General features: G+C 34.9%; 1 protein-coding gene across 3 annotated transcripts in view; it reads left to right on the top strand.

Moving 5' to 3' along the window:
* LOC306887627 (oxysterol-binding protein-related protein 10-like) overlaps positions 1 to 14,112 on the top strand; it is a 50,277-nt gene that overhangs the window by 28,981 nt on the left and 7,184 nt on the right. For all 3 annotated transcript variants that reach the window (XM_079445517.1, XM_079445518.1, XM_079445519.1), the window contains 2 exons: positions 8,358 to 8,504; positions 10,560 to 11,049. In XM_079445517.1, coding sequence (XP_079301643.1) covers positions 8,358 to 8,504; positions 10,560 to 11,049 — 637 coding nt within the window. The remainder of the gene's footprint in view (positions 1 to 8,357; positions 8,505 to 10,559; positions 11,050 to 14,112) is intronic.

Genomic DNA, 14,112 nt, shown 5'->3' on the forward strand with positions numbered 1-14,112 from the left:
TTGATGCGATGAACCTGAGTTTGAAACCGCCTTTTGCCGAACTTGTTCTCCCTATTTCCTCATCACATATCACATAGTAAAGGCATTTATTTTCAATAAAAAATAAGGAAATAATCAAAAAGTAAAAAAAAATAATGTTCAATAAGTTTTAAAAGAAACATTTATCATGAAGGGGTAGGGGGGGGCTTTATTGTCTCAAAAAGACATCTATTTCATTTGAATAAAAATAATAACTTACTGTACGTTATTACTGCATACAGTTTTATAATGTACTACAATACTGAGGTGCAGATATCTGCCACTTTGCACTAACGCCCCATTCCATTCAATGCTTGAAGGAGGGCGTGTCTGTGCAACTTCATAGTGTTATTAAATAGTGAGGGTGCTGATGCAAAATCTGTGAGGGTGCTGATGCAACGTCATAGTGACAACAGCCAATCACACGACTTTTCTGGTGTTGCATAAATGGGATTGGCTAGTGTCTGCTAGTCTATTTGCACAATTCAGTTCGGCAATGCTTGACATCACTCCATTCAAAGTAAACGAGAGGCATTGATGCCGATGCCCAGTGTGAATGGGGCGCAAGTAGTATAAATAGCATCTAACTTTTATTTATACTTATTGCAATGAAAATACTGCTATTTTTTACATGGTATTAATAGAATCCATTGCTATTTGCATGTAGTGCAAATAGCATCAATTAGCTGCTGCCAAAGTTTTATTTAAAAAAATTACACTAGCTCTCAATTCTCACATTTGAGAGAGTTCATATAAGAAGTGGTGATTTACGATCCACAAATGAACCATTAGAGTCTACTCTTTTTAGTGAATTGTTTTCTATAATTTACAAAACAGTTCTGATTGATTTGTTAACATTTCCCCATTGTATTTGAAATGAGAACAAATTAAGACATAATACTCATTTTAGATAAAAGATGTTCTGATATTTTATTATGTATTTTATTTTTTAAATAAAGCAATCCTGTTCTGTTATATGAGCAGCTGACCGGATCTAACTTGTATAACATTTATAATACATTGACTTTGACCTAACAAGTGGAATATTTATTTAAAATTATATTTTAGAATTCCAATCTTGTTATTGAAGCAGACTCATCAGAAAGCATCATTACTTATTCTGCATGAGTTTGGGATATTGTAATTAATTTGGACAGACAGGGCCATGGGTCGATGGCGTAGCTACTCACCAGATGAGAAACGCCTGGCCGGTGGTTCAGCCGTAACAGTTTAAAATTCATGGGGATTGCTCAAGGATAGGGGGAACACAACAAATGATTAGCCAAGCGATTTGTTCAGCAGCTGCCCAAGTGATTCTTCTTGTCTGAATGCAGAAACAGTGAGACATGCTGTAAAACAACAGTGGTTATAAATCTTGGCTGCGTTTGGGACTGGAGCGAAAGGGCTTCTCCTTTATCACCGCTGGCCAAACGCCAAAGCATTTGTCTGAATGTGATATTGAATCTTTTAATTGACAAACACGTACCTTTGTGCCTGCAGATTGTGTTTTCTCTGATGTAAATGAAACATAATAAGATCTCTTGTGGCAGATTGCCTATTGTTTTCATTATTAGAATGGTTGTACTTCATCGTAATCACCAGTAGAGGAAAGCAGAGAGCAGAAAGGATTGCAGTGATTGAAGATTACAAGTGAACTGCAGAGAAAAGCAGTCACGACTAGCAGTCACGACTGAATAAAGCTGTTTGGGAAGGAGTTTGTGTAATGTACACAAAGCATTTAATGGTTCTTTTTTAAGACAATGTTTTTATTGGATTTTTGGACAACTGGGATTGAAATAAGACTGTCAGCATTCTCAAGGAGAGAGAGAGATTTCAGAGTTGTGTGTGAACCAGCATGCCTTTCTTTCCTGTCTGTTCAGGGTCTGACAGCTCGCTCTTCTGTACTGTCAGAGGAAAATAACGGCAGCAAAACTGCAGGGAGCAGAAAAACAAACCCGAGCTATGAGACATGGCCCATCAAGCATACATATCCCAGATGTTTGACACGAGAGGCAGCGGTGCAAATCCTTGTCGAGATTCAAATTGGTGTGTGGATGGGTGTTTGTGTGTGTGTGTGTGTGTGTGTGTGTGGCTAGAAGGCAAACATCTGTCCTCGTCTCTGCAGGGGACGAAAGGCAACACTCTCAGAGGCACAACACGGAGGGTTTGGATTTGTGTGCTTCGACAAGGAAAAGATTTCACAGCGGTCAGTTCACCAGTCATACTGGGCCATAGCTAAGGCAGGGGTTACATGGGAATCATGAGGAGTTTATTGATTTCTGCTTCAGATTTTGATTCCAGTGATCTCTAATTTATTAATGGTTTAGGTGTGTTGTTGTATAGATGAACATTGGAACTAAAAGAGAAAACAGACATTTAAAAAAAAAATAGTCTGCTTTTTCTGCAGTTAAAACTGCACTATTACAGTTGTTGTTCAGTTTCTTTAAAAAGCCTTTAATAGTTCAGTTGAGTTAAATTTCTTGTTTTTTTTCTTTAATTTGCCAGTAATTTATTACCAAAATTATTAAATGTACTTGTACTATGGCACTAAATAATCTAAATGTTGTTGTTGTTGTTATTATTATTATTATTATTATTATATCAGTGTAATATAAAATCATGTTATAATAAAATTTGATATTGTAAAATGTAAATGTAGTTCGTAGTGTAAGTTTTTAAGATACTGCTACTACTACTAATATTTTGTCAATGTAATGTGAAATAATATTATAATAATATTTTAAAATGTAAAAAGTAGTATGTAGTTTGCTTCAAGTTTTTTTTTAAATTATTTTATTGATATGATGTAAAATAATATTATAATAATATAAAACAATTTAAAAAGTAAAATGTAGTTTAGGTGTTTAAAATACTAGTACTACAATAATTTCTCAGTGTAATGCAAAATATTTTAATACATTTTAAAATGTAATAAAGTAAACTACATATATTTACAAAATCTTCAAATCAAAATTTTAAAATTAAACTTTTACTTTTTAAAATTTTTTAAATTATTATATTATTTTACATTACATAGGTTATATAAATGTGTGTGTGTGTGTGTGTGTGTGAGTATTTATATATGTGACCCTAGAGCACAAAAGCAGTCTTAAGTCGCTGGGGTATATTTGTAGCAATAGCCAAAAATACATTGTATGGGTCAAAATTATACATTTTTGTTTTATACCAAAAATCATTAGGACATTAAGTAAAGATCATGTTCCATGAAGATATTTTGTACATTTCTTACCTTAAATATATCAAAACTTCCTTTTTGATTAGTAATATGCATTGCTAAGAACTTTATTTGGACAACTTAAAGGCAATTTTCTCAATATTTAGATTTTTTTGCACCCTCAGATTCCAGCTTTTCAAATAGTTGCATCTCAGCCAAATATTGTCCAAACCATACATCAATGGAAAGCTTATTAATTCAGCTTTGAGATGATGTATAAATCTCAATTTTGGAAAATTGACACTTAAGACTGGTTTTGTGGTCCAGGGTCACATATGCATATATGTGTGTGTGTGTGTATATACACTACAAACTATAACCTACACAAAAAAACTACATTTTGCTAAAGTTTTTATTATTATTATTTGAATAAGATTAGAATGGTGAATTCAAATGGTTGTGTTATTCCTTATCATTTTATTTTCCCCTGCGATCTGTTTGTTTCTGCAGACTATATTCTAATTTTATATGGTAGAGTTCATTAAAGGCTCTTTGTCTCTTTGAACGTGGTTTCATCTTGTTCTCAGTGCGTGGGCACTTCCGTTAACCTCGTCCCTGAAGACAATGTGCTGCCGCTGATAATTAATTCATGAAGGTGGTGCTGTTTTAAACACTGCTTTCCCACCAGCCCATGCTGTTTTCCCAGGAGCTCTAACATGATGTCATGTCACCTGACCAAAGTCAACTGATTTTTATGATCAGTCCTGAAAAGGAAGGTTTAAACACACAGTGTCTCCTACTACAGCCTTTTTACCATTTGCAGTCTAAGCATTTTCACATTTTCATTTGTCATAACAACGTTGAACCCCACTGTATTTCATCTAGAGTGTATAATAGAGCTAATTGTATTGTGTACAAAAAGCATCTCTGTATGCTAAGCTGACGCCTGAAGCCAGAGCTGTACTTTGAGTTGTGTTTGTGAACACAAGACACAGGAGAGTATAATCTGAGATCATGCCATGGAGTTTCTCTCCCCTTTATTTCTTTCCTCTGTTGCTCATCACACACTGAGGCTGTGTTCTGAATAGCATACTACTTTTACTATTTCTGCAGTATGTAGTTGAGTATGAGTTTTTTGTATGAGTAGTATGAGTTTTTTTCCTATTAAAACTAATGAAAATTGATGATGTCTGTCAAGATTTAATCACCTTTTTTTCTCAAAAGACAATTTTATTAAAAACGCAACAGACTTTTTTTCGTTTTCTAAGATTGTATAATGAGGTCAGGTGACTATAGCATACTACTGTATACCATACTTTGTATACTGTGCAATATGCAGTATTTTAGTGTTCCATAATGAAATACCACACACACACACACACACACACACACTAGGTTCAGGAGGTTCCCATGGAGTCTCGGATCAGGTCGTGTCATGGGACCGCATGAGGATTGAACACATCATCTGAAATTATACTGAACACATCACAAACTCAAACTGTACTAACATCATGGCAGATACTAGGCTCTGTAAGACTTTTTTTTTTTTTTGAAAGAAATTAATATTTTTATTCCGCTAGGATGCATTAAATTGATCAAAGGTGAAAGTAAATATATTTATAATGCTATAAAATATTTCTATTTCAAATAAATGCTGTTCATTTGAACCTTGTTTTCATCAAAGAATCCTAAAAAAAGTCTATAACGTTTTCCACAGAAATATTAATCAGCACAACATATGTTTTTAACATTAATAATAATAATAATAAATGTTTCATAAAGATCAAATCAGCATATAAGAATGATTTCTGAATGATCATATGACATTGAAGACTGGAGTAATGACTGCTGGAAATTCAGCTTTGGCATTTTTTTTTTTTAATTTTAAAATATTTTAAAATATATTTATTTAAATAGTAAAAATATTTCACAATATTTCTGTTTTAAAATAAATGCTTATAAAACAGCTTTAAAATCTCACCGACCCCAAACATTTGAACAATGCCATATATTTATACGTTCATTACTTTAAAAAGTTTAAAAATATTAAATTTAAAACCAAAAAATTGTCTTTGACAAATCTTAACATTTAAAGCATTACTTCCCCAATGCACCAAGGGTTTGTTTTTATACTTGTGTGAACTAGTGCCGGTGTGTTAACTAGTGTTGGAGCAGTAACTAAAGTGGATGTTTTGTCAACTGGGAGTGACTGGACAAGTGAATTTACATGCCCTTCGATTTTAATAATTTGCCTTTAATCTGACTGAAAACAAATTTGTCCAACATGATCAGCTAACTACACCTGTCCTCAGCATTGTGTGCTTGCTCTGAGAAACAGAGGTGATACTCGAATGTATGCATTATAATGGGGACGATGCAGATGTGGAATCGGTGCAAATGCACTACAAAAGTGATTTAAGGTGGGAGTGGCTTTGAACGATTGAAGGTCATGTGGAGGATCTCAATTTAATCTTCTCACCGGTCATGATCTCTCTCTCTACTATAATGTCAACTCCATCCTCTATGAACCTGAACAAACAAACCTCATGAAGTTCAGATGTACATGTAGTTCAGCATGTCTGTGGTAAGTCAAGGCACCATTAGAGAGAGAGAGAGAGAGAGTACAGGCTGGCAGAGTGGGAGGGAGCAGGGCTTCCTCGGCTCAGGGATAGCTGGGCAGCCAGATAACAGTGTTAGAGTTAGTGAGAGATCGTGAAAGAGAGAGTTTTGTGGATACCACCACAGTCAAACTATGAGATGAACACCCAAGAGCGTATTTCTGAACCAGCCCTGAAATGAATGTAAGTTTGATGCGTGTTTATCCTGTTTGCGAGAGGCAGGGGTGACTCTCTGGAATGCGGGGAGTAAGGGAAGTTGGAAACTTCATTCATTTTGTTGTAATGTTTTTATTGGCTCATGTTGATCATGTTTTTGTGCCAGTATTTTTGCATATTAAGACTAGCAATAGAAAATACCATTGTTTAGAGGTTGTTCTTTAGAAGCTCAACAAAGTGGTGTTCTTAGATATGTACGTATCAACTTCATCTCAGATGTTTCTCAAAATTGCATTTTGAGGAATAAAATGAACAAAAATTAGACCATTTTAACTCAGTATAGAGCTTAAAAATAAATATGGATCGATATGCTTTAGTTTTGCTAGCATTTGATGAGAAATCTCTGACTTTTGATTACACATTTTGACACATTAAGATCTCTTCTGAAACTTTAAAGGAGACAAGTGAGATTACTGGAGCATTTTCCTCTGACAGAAAAGTCTTTAGAAGACATAGTCTCCATTTTCTCTCTAGTCAATCTCATTGTTTTCTAGGTGAAAAATCTAGGTGCTTTTCCTATGCTACTCTATTCTTTCCGCTGCATCTCTAAAATCACTGTGTATTTAATTAGCTCTGATTTGATTTGCATAAACAGTCTCAACATGCAACTTTTGGCTAGTAGTTACTGTAGCTACCAAACACTCAAACAAAACAAAACCACTCAACTGAGCGTCCACAGAGAAAGAAGGAAACAAATGAATTGTTTCGAGCGTCCTTGACATGGTCCTTTGCGAATAATACAAGGACAATACTGAGTACCGTATCCAGAGTTAATTGAAGAAGACGGCAGCATGGAACAGTGTATTTAGTATTGGTGATGCATTTGTGTTATAGATTTGTCACGCTGGATGTGTGACCTTGCATGTGACCTCATTCGCATGTGTTTATTTAATCATATCTGTGATGACGTAAAGGGAGAGAGAAAGTGCTCTGCTCTTGTTCTATGAAATATTCAGGTGGATCGCTGCAGCTCCAAATGAGGACGGCCCATCCGGCTCGACGAGCTCCTGTACTTTTTACAGGAACACAATATTCCCTTTTTACCGCTAAGAGAGAATGCTGAAGGAAAGGGAAATATGATAAATGGTTTGCGAGAGAATCTAATAACATCGAGCCATAATGCCATGGGCTATGGTTTGTGCCCAGTTGTAAGCGTTATCTCGGGGATTACGGCTTGTCCACAAAACCCTACTGTTTTACTTTACAGTCTAATCATATCGTAACCCATTTAGATCCCATCTGCTGCCCCTCACTTCACATTCACTTCACATTCATGTGCCTTGGAAAGGAAAAAGGAGTGATCCACCGAGAGAGGATCATGTGATCTGCTTTGCTCATCTGTCAACATTATATGCATAGAGCCCTTAAAGGAAGGGGCTTTTTATACACTTCCCATGATGCTTTGGGGCAGGCGCTTCTGGACCACTTCTTTACATTATGCATTAGGAACTTTACATTATGCATTAGCGATTGCAGGAGGTACCAGCTACATTAGCCACTCAAGACTGGATACACAGTTGCCTTGAAACCAATGAGCATTTGTCATTTTAAGAGAAAAAAAATGTTTGATATAATATACACATACACATACATATTATATATATATATATATATATATACAATTTTTAACATGCAAAAATTAATTAATTTAAACATACTGACAACTTATAATAGAATGACAACTTTAAAATTTTACATTTCACAACAATTACATTTAAATTAAATATTAATTTAATTACATTTAAATTAAATAATAAATGGAAAAAAAATAAAAGTAAAATATGTAATCTTCACCATGTTCTCTCTTTTTAGTTGCAATTTCTATAACATTTCTATGGTTAAAGGAGTGTCGAAACAACAACAACAACAACAAAACAATACAAAAACAAATGTCAACACTAATAGGGTTCCTTTACAAGTGAGAATTGTCTTTGTAAATTTCAATAATTTCATAAAAGTCGTAATAATTGAATGTCAATTATGAATAATGAATAAATTCTGAGATTAAAAAGCAATGATTATGACAATAATAATTTGAGTTTTTATGTCATTTATGATTTCTTAATCTCATAAATTTGACTTTTCATGACATAGTTATGATTTTAAAAGTTGTAATGACTACATAGACTTTTATGTCAATTATAACTCAAGATCTTATAATTTAGACTATGTCACATTATTTGATTGTTTTTCGTATGTGGTGGATAGGGGTTTTCACAGCATGCCATGTATGTGGTGTATAGAAATTAGGTTTAAAATTGTAATTAATAGTAAATCACAAGTGATCTTTGTTCAGTAACATTTGTAAATTGTCCTGTGTGTGTTTGCAGAACTCCAGCTCAGAGTCGGTGGACTCCAGCGAGGAGATCACAGACACAGAAGATAATGAGGAGGAAGACCTCGGAGTCTTGGATGACCAGAGGAGCATCATCCTCCATCTGCTGTCTCAACTCAAACTGGGCATGGACCTCACACGGGTACACACACACACACACACACACACACACACACACATACACACACTTGCTGTCCCACCCAAACTAATCATGAAGTTGAAATTGTCGTGAAACAATTTGGCCATTCCCAACTTGTGTACATTCGCTCTTCCTTTTCATATACAAACAGGAACCACTCAAGACTGCCTGATATCCTCTTGATCTTAGGGAACAAAGGATAGTTTTCTAGCTTTTTACGATTTGGAAATCTTTATTATTAGATTTTTATTATTAGAACATTGTGGCATACACCCACATTGTGTGCAATAAACAAAAGTTTAAAAAAAAGAAAAGAAAAATGCTTTGTTTTAGGAGTGGGTTAATGTTTATCTGTAATTCATATAATTTGCTTCATATAAAAAAATAGAGGTGTATGTTATGTCCTTATTTAGAATTTAGTTAACAACCGGACCTCTTTTCCACAATCTCATGCTTTTTTCGATGTATTAAAGTTTTGCATGGACATTGTCCAGTTTTGGACACAGATTGAGAATGTGCCACGCTGCGTGAAGAAAAATAGTATTAACATAATCATAGCTCAGGGGAAATTCAGTTTCATAATTATACTTTACATAGTCAGTTAACAGGAAACGTTATCTGATTTGATGTTCCTATTCGTCCTCATGATTAGGAATCTAATGGACTAATTCAAGCGTGTCGAGAGGTGTCGTGAGATTATTGTCCTAATTACGCTTCATCAGCCTGAGGAATATTTCAGTGTTGCGATATAAGTTTCTCTCTCTACTACCTAACCTTGTCTTTGTTTAGTCTGTCTGAGAGGAACATTTCCTTCTCGGCTTGTGTTTATAGTTCAGCAGGATTTGAGCAGTCATTTGGATAGCTCATATGATGAAGTTCAGTGATGTGTGTGTGTGTGTGTGTGTGTGTGTGTGTGTGGAACAGACAGAGCATTGATCTATGGAGTCAGAATCTGTGACAGAGACAAGCATACAGTTATTATATTATTACATCTTTGAGCATCAGTATCAATGTGCGTTACACTGACAGCAGATCACGTTGCATACATTTGAATAATATAAAATAATGTAAGCTAGGGGTGGGCGGTATGACCAAAATCTTATCACGGTACGAGTAATTTTATTTCATGATAACAATATAAATATATCACAGTATAGTTATTTTTGCATTAAACAAGGTCTTTATGATATCAAAATTTTTGATACCATTGAAAATTCATAATTCTAGTCACCAGTGCCAATATCACAAAACACTAATAGTAACCTAAATTTAAAAAGAAAATGCCTCAAGCTCACTGAAGACAAGTAAACTTTCATTAATTAAAAACGAATGACAAGCAATAGGACAAAAAACTACAGTATATCAAATAAATAAGAAATGCTACATACATTGAATAAAGGAATCTAATATATAAAAATCACTTGTTTTTAAGCCGCAATGCTTAACGCTAAGTTTTTGTGACCATGCTACATAGCAAGGTTACGTGAATGTGTAACTGCAAATTTCTACCGGTTAATTGTGTCTACCGGTATATTTTAAGGAAATATCACATAGCTAAGATTGCTGTTTTTTTTTATATATATCTATGTGGATTTGAGTGGCACATGTAATCATAGCCAGATAGCAAAAACAGATAGCAAGTGTGATATTGCTTTAATACAGAAGTTTAATAAACAAAAAGTTATTATTGAGTAATTTTAGGCACAATATTGCCAGTTACTTTGTTTTGCTCCGTCAATAAAAACAGCTCTGGACAAAGCCTCAGCAGAGTCATTGCCCATGATAGTAGTGAATGAGTCAGTGTTTCTAAACAAATTGGCTGAGTGAATTATTCAGTGATTCTCCTATTCATCCTAATTAATCAGTGCGATTTTTATGATTTTTGAGGATTTAAACTACAGAAATGGTGACATTCTGTCTGTAATGTGCAAAGACAGAGAAGTTTTATGATACAAATATAATATAATTTAATATAATATGTTCTCTGCTGCTCAAGTTTCCTCAAATCAGCAGCTATATATTGGTCAGATAATGTATGCCAATATCTTTTGTTCTCAGGTGGTGTTGCCCACGTTCATCCTAGAGAAGCGCTCTCTTTTGGAGATGTATGCCAACTTCATGGCCCATCCGGATGTGTTTTTGGCCATCACATCTGGAGCGACAGCAGAGGAACGCATGATCCGGTTTGTGGAATACTACTTGACTGCTTTCCACGAGGGTCGTAAAGGTGCTGTGGCCAAGAAGCCTTACAACCCCATTCTGGGGGAGAGCTTCCAATGCACATGGGACGTACCGCAAGATAAGGTGCGGCCCCTCAGGACTACCAGCACAAGTCCAGCCCCTGCGGCTGCTCATTCCACCCAGACCACCTCCAATGAGGGGTTAGGATCTTACCGGCTATGCTTTGTGGCTGAGCAGGTGTCCCACCACCCCCCGGTCTCTGGATTCTACTGCGAGTGCAAAGAGCGGCAGATATGTGTCAACACCCATGTTTGGACTAAAAGCAAATTTATGGGCATGTCCATAGGAGTGTCAATGGTTGGTGAAGGTGAGTTTGATGAGTCTCTCTTAACACCAGTTTTAATTTTAGTATTTTATTGGTGTGACAGATATTTTACATAAGGATGCACAGTACATTGGTACCTTTCGACTGATAGCAATACATTTTTGATTTATTGGTATCAGTGGATATTCAATTTTTAATTATTTGTGCTTATTTTCCATATTTTTATGTTATGTTAGTTATGTGTAGTTTTGTTATCCTATGCTTACGTAAAATTAATCTTTAAACTATAAGAATGAATATAAATATACATTTTTCATGCTGCTGCACTTTATCATGTTTAGATCATTTTAGTTAGGATCATTCATATGCTTTTTGTTAATATTTTGAATTCAATTTTATTTTTATGTTTTTTTTTGTATGTGTGTATATATGTGTATATATATATTAAGTTTATTTACAAAAACCGATAACTCAAGGTTTTTTTTTATTATCAAAAATCATGTTTTTAATGTGTTTTATTGTTTTAGTTAGCTGTATTTTTTAGTTATTTTTAACCTAATCAAAATAACCCAACTGCAGTTTGATTAATTAGATTAAATGGAATGCACAATGAAAAATAGAAGATTTTTGTAAATTGTTTAAAACGGAGTTATCTATTTTTGCAAACGACTTCTTCATTCATATATATATATATATATATATATATATATATATATATATATATAATTTTTTTTTTTTTTCAAAATACATTTTGGACCAATGAGATTTCACAGTGGGTGGGGCTACACAGTGCAATACGATTTCAGTTCATTCAGGTCGCAAGATTCATCCATAAGATCTTAGGATGAGTCAGGTTTGCATGCTAAACAAAACATTAGTGGAAAAACTGCTAATATAGTTTCTTAGAAGCATTTATTTATTCATTAAGTTGTGTTGTGTTTATGGCAATCATTTGTCTGTTGGGATCGTTGAGTTTTGTTCATTACTGTTTGATTAAAGCCTGAGGGTTTGCTCATTCAGGCAGAACGGTTTTTCTTCCATCCTCTCAGATGTGTCCAAAGAGCATACTGTTTCCAGATCAGCTGATTGCGGTTATGTGTCGGCCTCAGGGCCTGTGATATTTACTGGTGCTCCATCTGTCTCAGAGAATAACAACAGAAACATACTGCTGTTTGAAAAACTCTCCCCTTGATGTTTCACTTCACTCAGTCGCTTGATGTTTCATTCTGATTCTAAAACTGGTGAGCTGCCAAAAAAGGGAGCATTTTAAGGCATTGTCATCATACTCCCTGATGCAAAGGCTGTTCAAGAATCTCTGCTTTAATTTAATAAGGCTAACTTGTTTTGGCCATATTCTTCACAGAGAATGAAATCCCAGAATGCATTGTGACAAAATGTCAGATAGCACAAGATAAATGTTGACTATAAATACACTTCGTGAATGGAGCACTAGAAACTGATTTAAAATAAATAAATCTGACTGTTTTACTCTTTAAACTTGTGTTTACCTTACCATGTCCACTACTGAATAAAAGTTAGGCAGCATTTATTTGATCAAATATTATTAGAATTTACAATAACTCTTTTCTATTTGAATTTATTTTAAAATCACATTTATTCCTTGCAAAGCTTAATTTTCAGCAGCCATTATGCCAGTCTTCAGTGTCACACGATCCTTAAGAATTCTAATATGCTGATTTGTTGCCCAAGTAGCATTTCTTATTACTATTAATGTTGAAAACAGTTGTGCAGCTTAATATTTTTGTGCTGCTTTTGTTTCAAAATGTAAAAGAACCACATTTATTTGAAATAGAAATAGAAATTTCTTGACCTAAGCATGTTCTTGAAACTCAGAAGTGCGCTCTGAAGTGGATGATCGTGAATGAAGGTAGCATTTGGAGTGCTTAACCAGTTAGCACTCTTCTGTAATTAGGACAACATTAATTACTTATAAGACAGCTAACACTAATCTCCAAGTGTAGTGTACACACTGTTAATTGGAGCAGCAGGAAGTTTAGAAGAATTTAAAAGATACTTCATCCAAAAATGAAAATGATGCCGTTTTCTTACCCTCGTGTTCTGTAGTTGATAGTCTATCTGTCTTCTGTAGAACACAAAATCTATTTTTAATAATTTCCGTGCTCTTTTCCATAAAACTAGTTCAAATGTATATTTATATAAGTTTTCTGAAGTTTCGATTGTGCTGATTTTGGATTTCTGCTTTTTTATCAGTTGTTATTCACAGATAATTTTCCACTCTGTTAACCCTTGCATTTCTGCAACTAGATCATTAAATAGTTTGTAAGTGATTCGGTCTGATTCTTCAGTGAATCATTCAGTCTGATTTGTGAATGGCTTCAACAGAAAGAACTGGCTCAAAAAATTTGATCATTATGTGAAAAAAGATCTGCATGAAGCAGCAATATTTTAATATGAAAGTGATGTGGCCAAGTATGGTAACCCATACTCGGGGTTTGTGCTCTGCATTTAACCCATCCAAGTGTACACACACCCGGAGCAGTGGGCAGCCAAGAACATACACCTGGAGCAGTGGGCAGCCAAGAACATACACCTGGAGCAGTGGGCAGCCAAGAACATACACCTGGAGCAGTGGGCAGCCAAGAACATACACCTGGAGCAGTGGGCAGCGCCCAGGGAGCAGTTGGGGGTTCGGTGCCTTGCTCAAGGGTCTCACCTCAGTCGTGGTATTGAGGGTGGAGAGAGTGTTGGTTATTCACTCCCCCACCTACAATCCCTGCCGGACCTGAGACTCGAACCCACGACCTTCAGGTTACAAGTCCAACTCTCTATCCATTAGGCCACGACTGCCTCAATATACATCTATATCACTGAGATACTAGCTTTTTCATTAATATTTTGTATTCAAATGGTTTTATTTCTATATTTTCAATTTGAACATTTTAGTACTTTTGTTATGTTTTTGTCTTTTTTATTAGTTGAATATGTCTGTTTAATATAGTTTGTTTCAGTTTCAGTTTCAGTATATATATATAAAACACATGCAAATAGACAAAGCACCAGCAAATCAAGAAAACATCATCATCAGTTTGACAGCAGGTGGTGCAAATGCTCACAACACAACCA

The sequence above is a fragment of the Barbus barbus genome (assembly GCF_936440315.1).
Source record: "Barbus barbus genome assembly, chromosome: 21".
NCBI classification, from domain to species: Eukaryota; Metazoa; Chordata; class Actinopteri; order Cypriniformes; family Cyprinidae; genus Barbus; species Barbus barbus.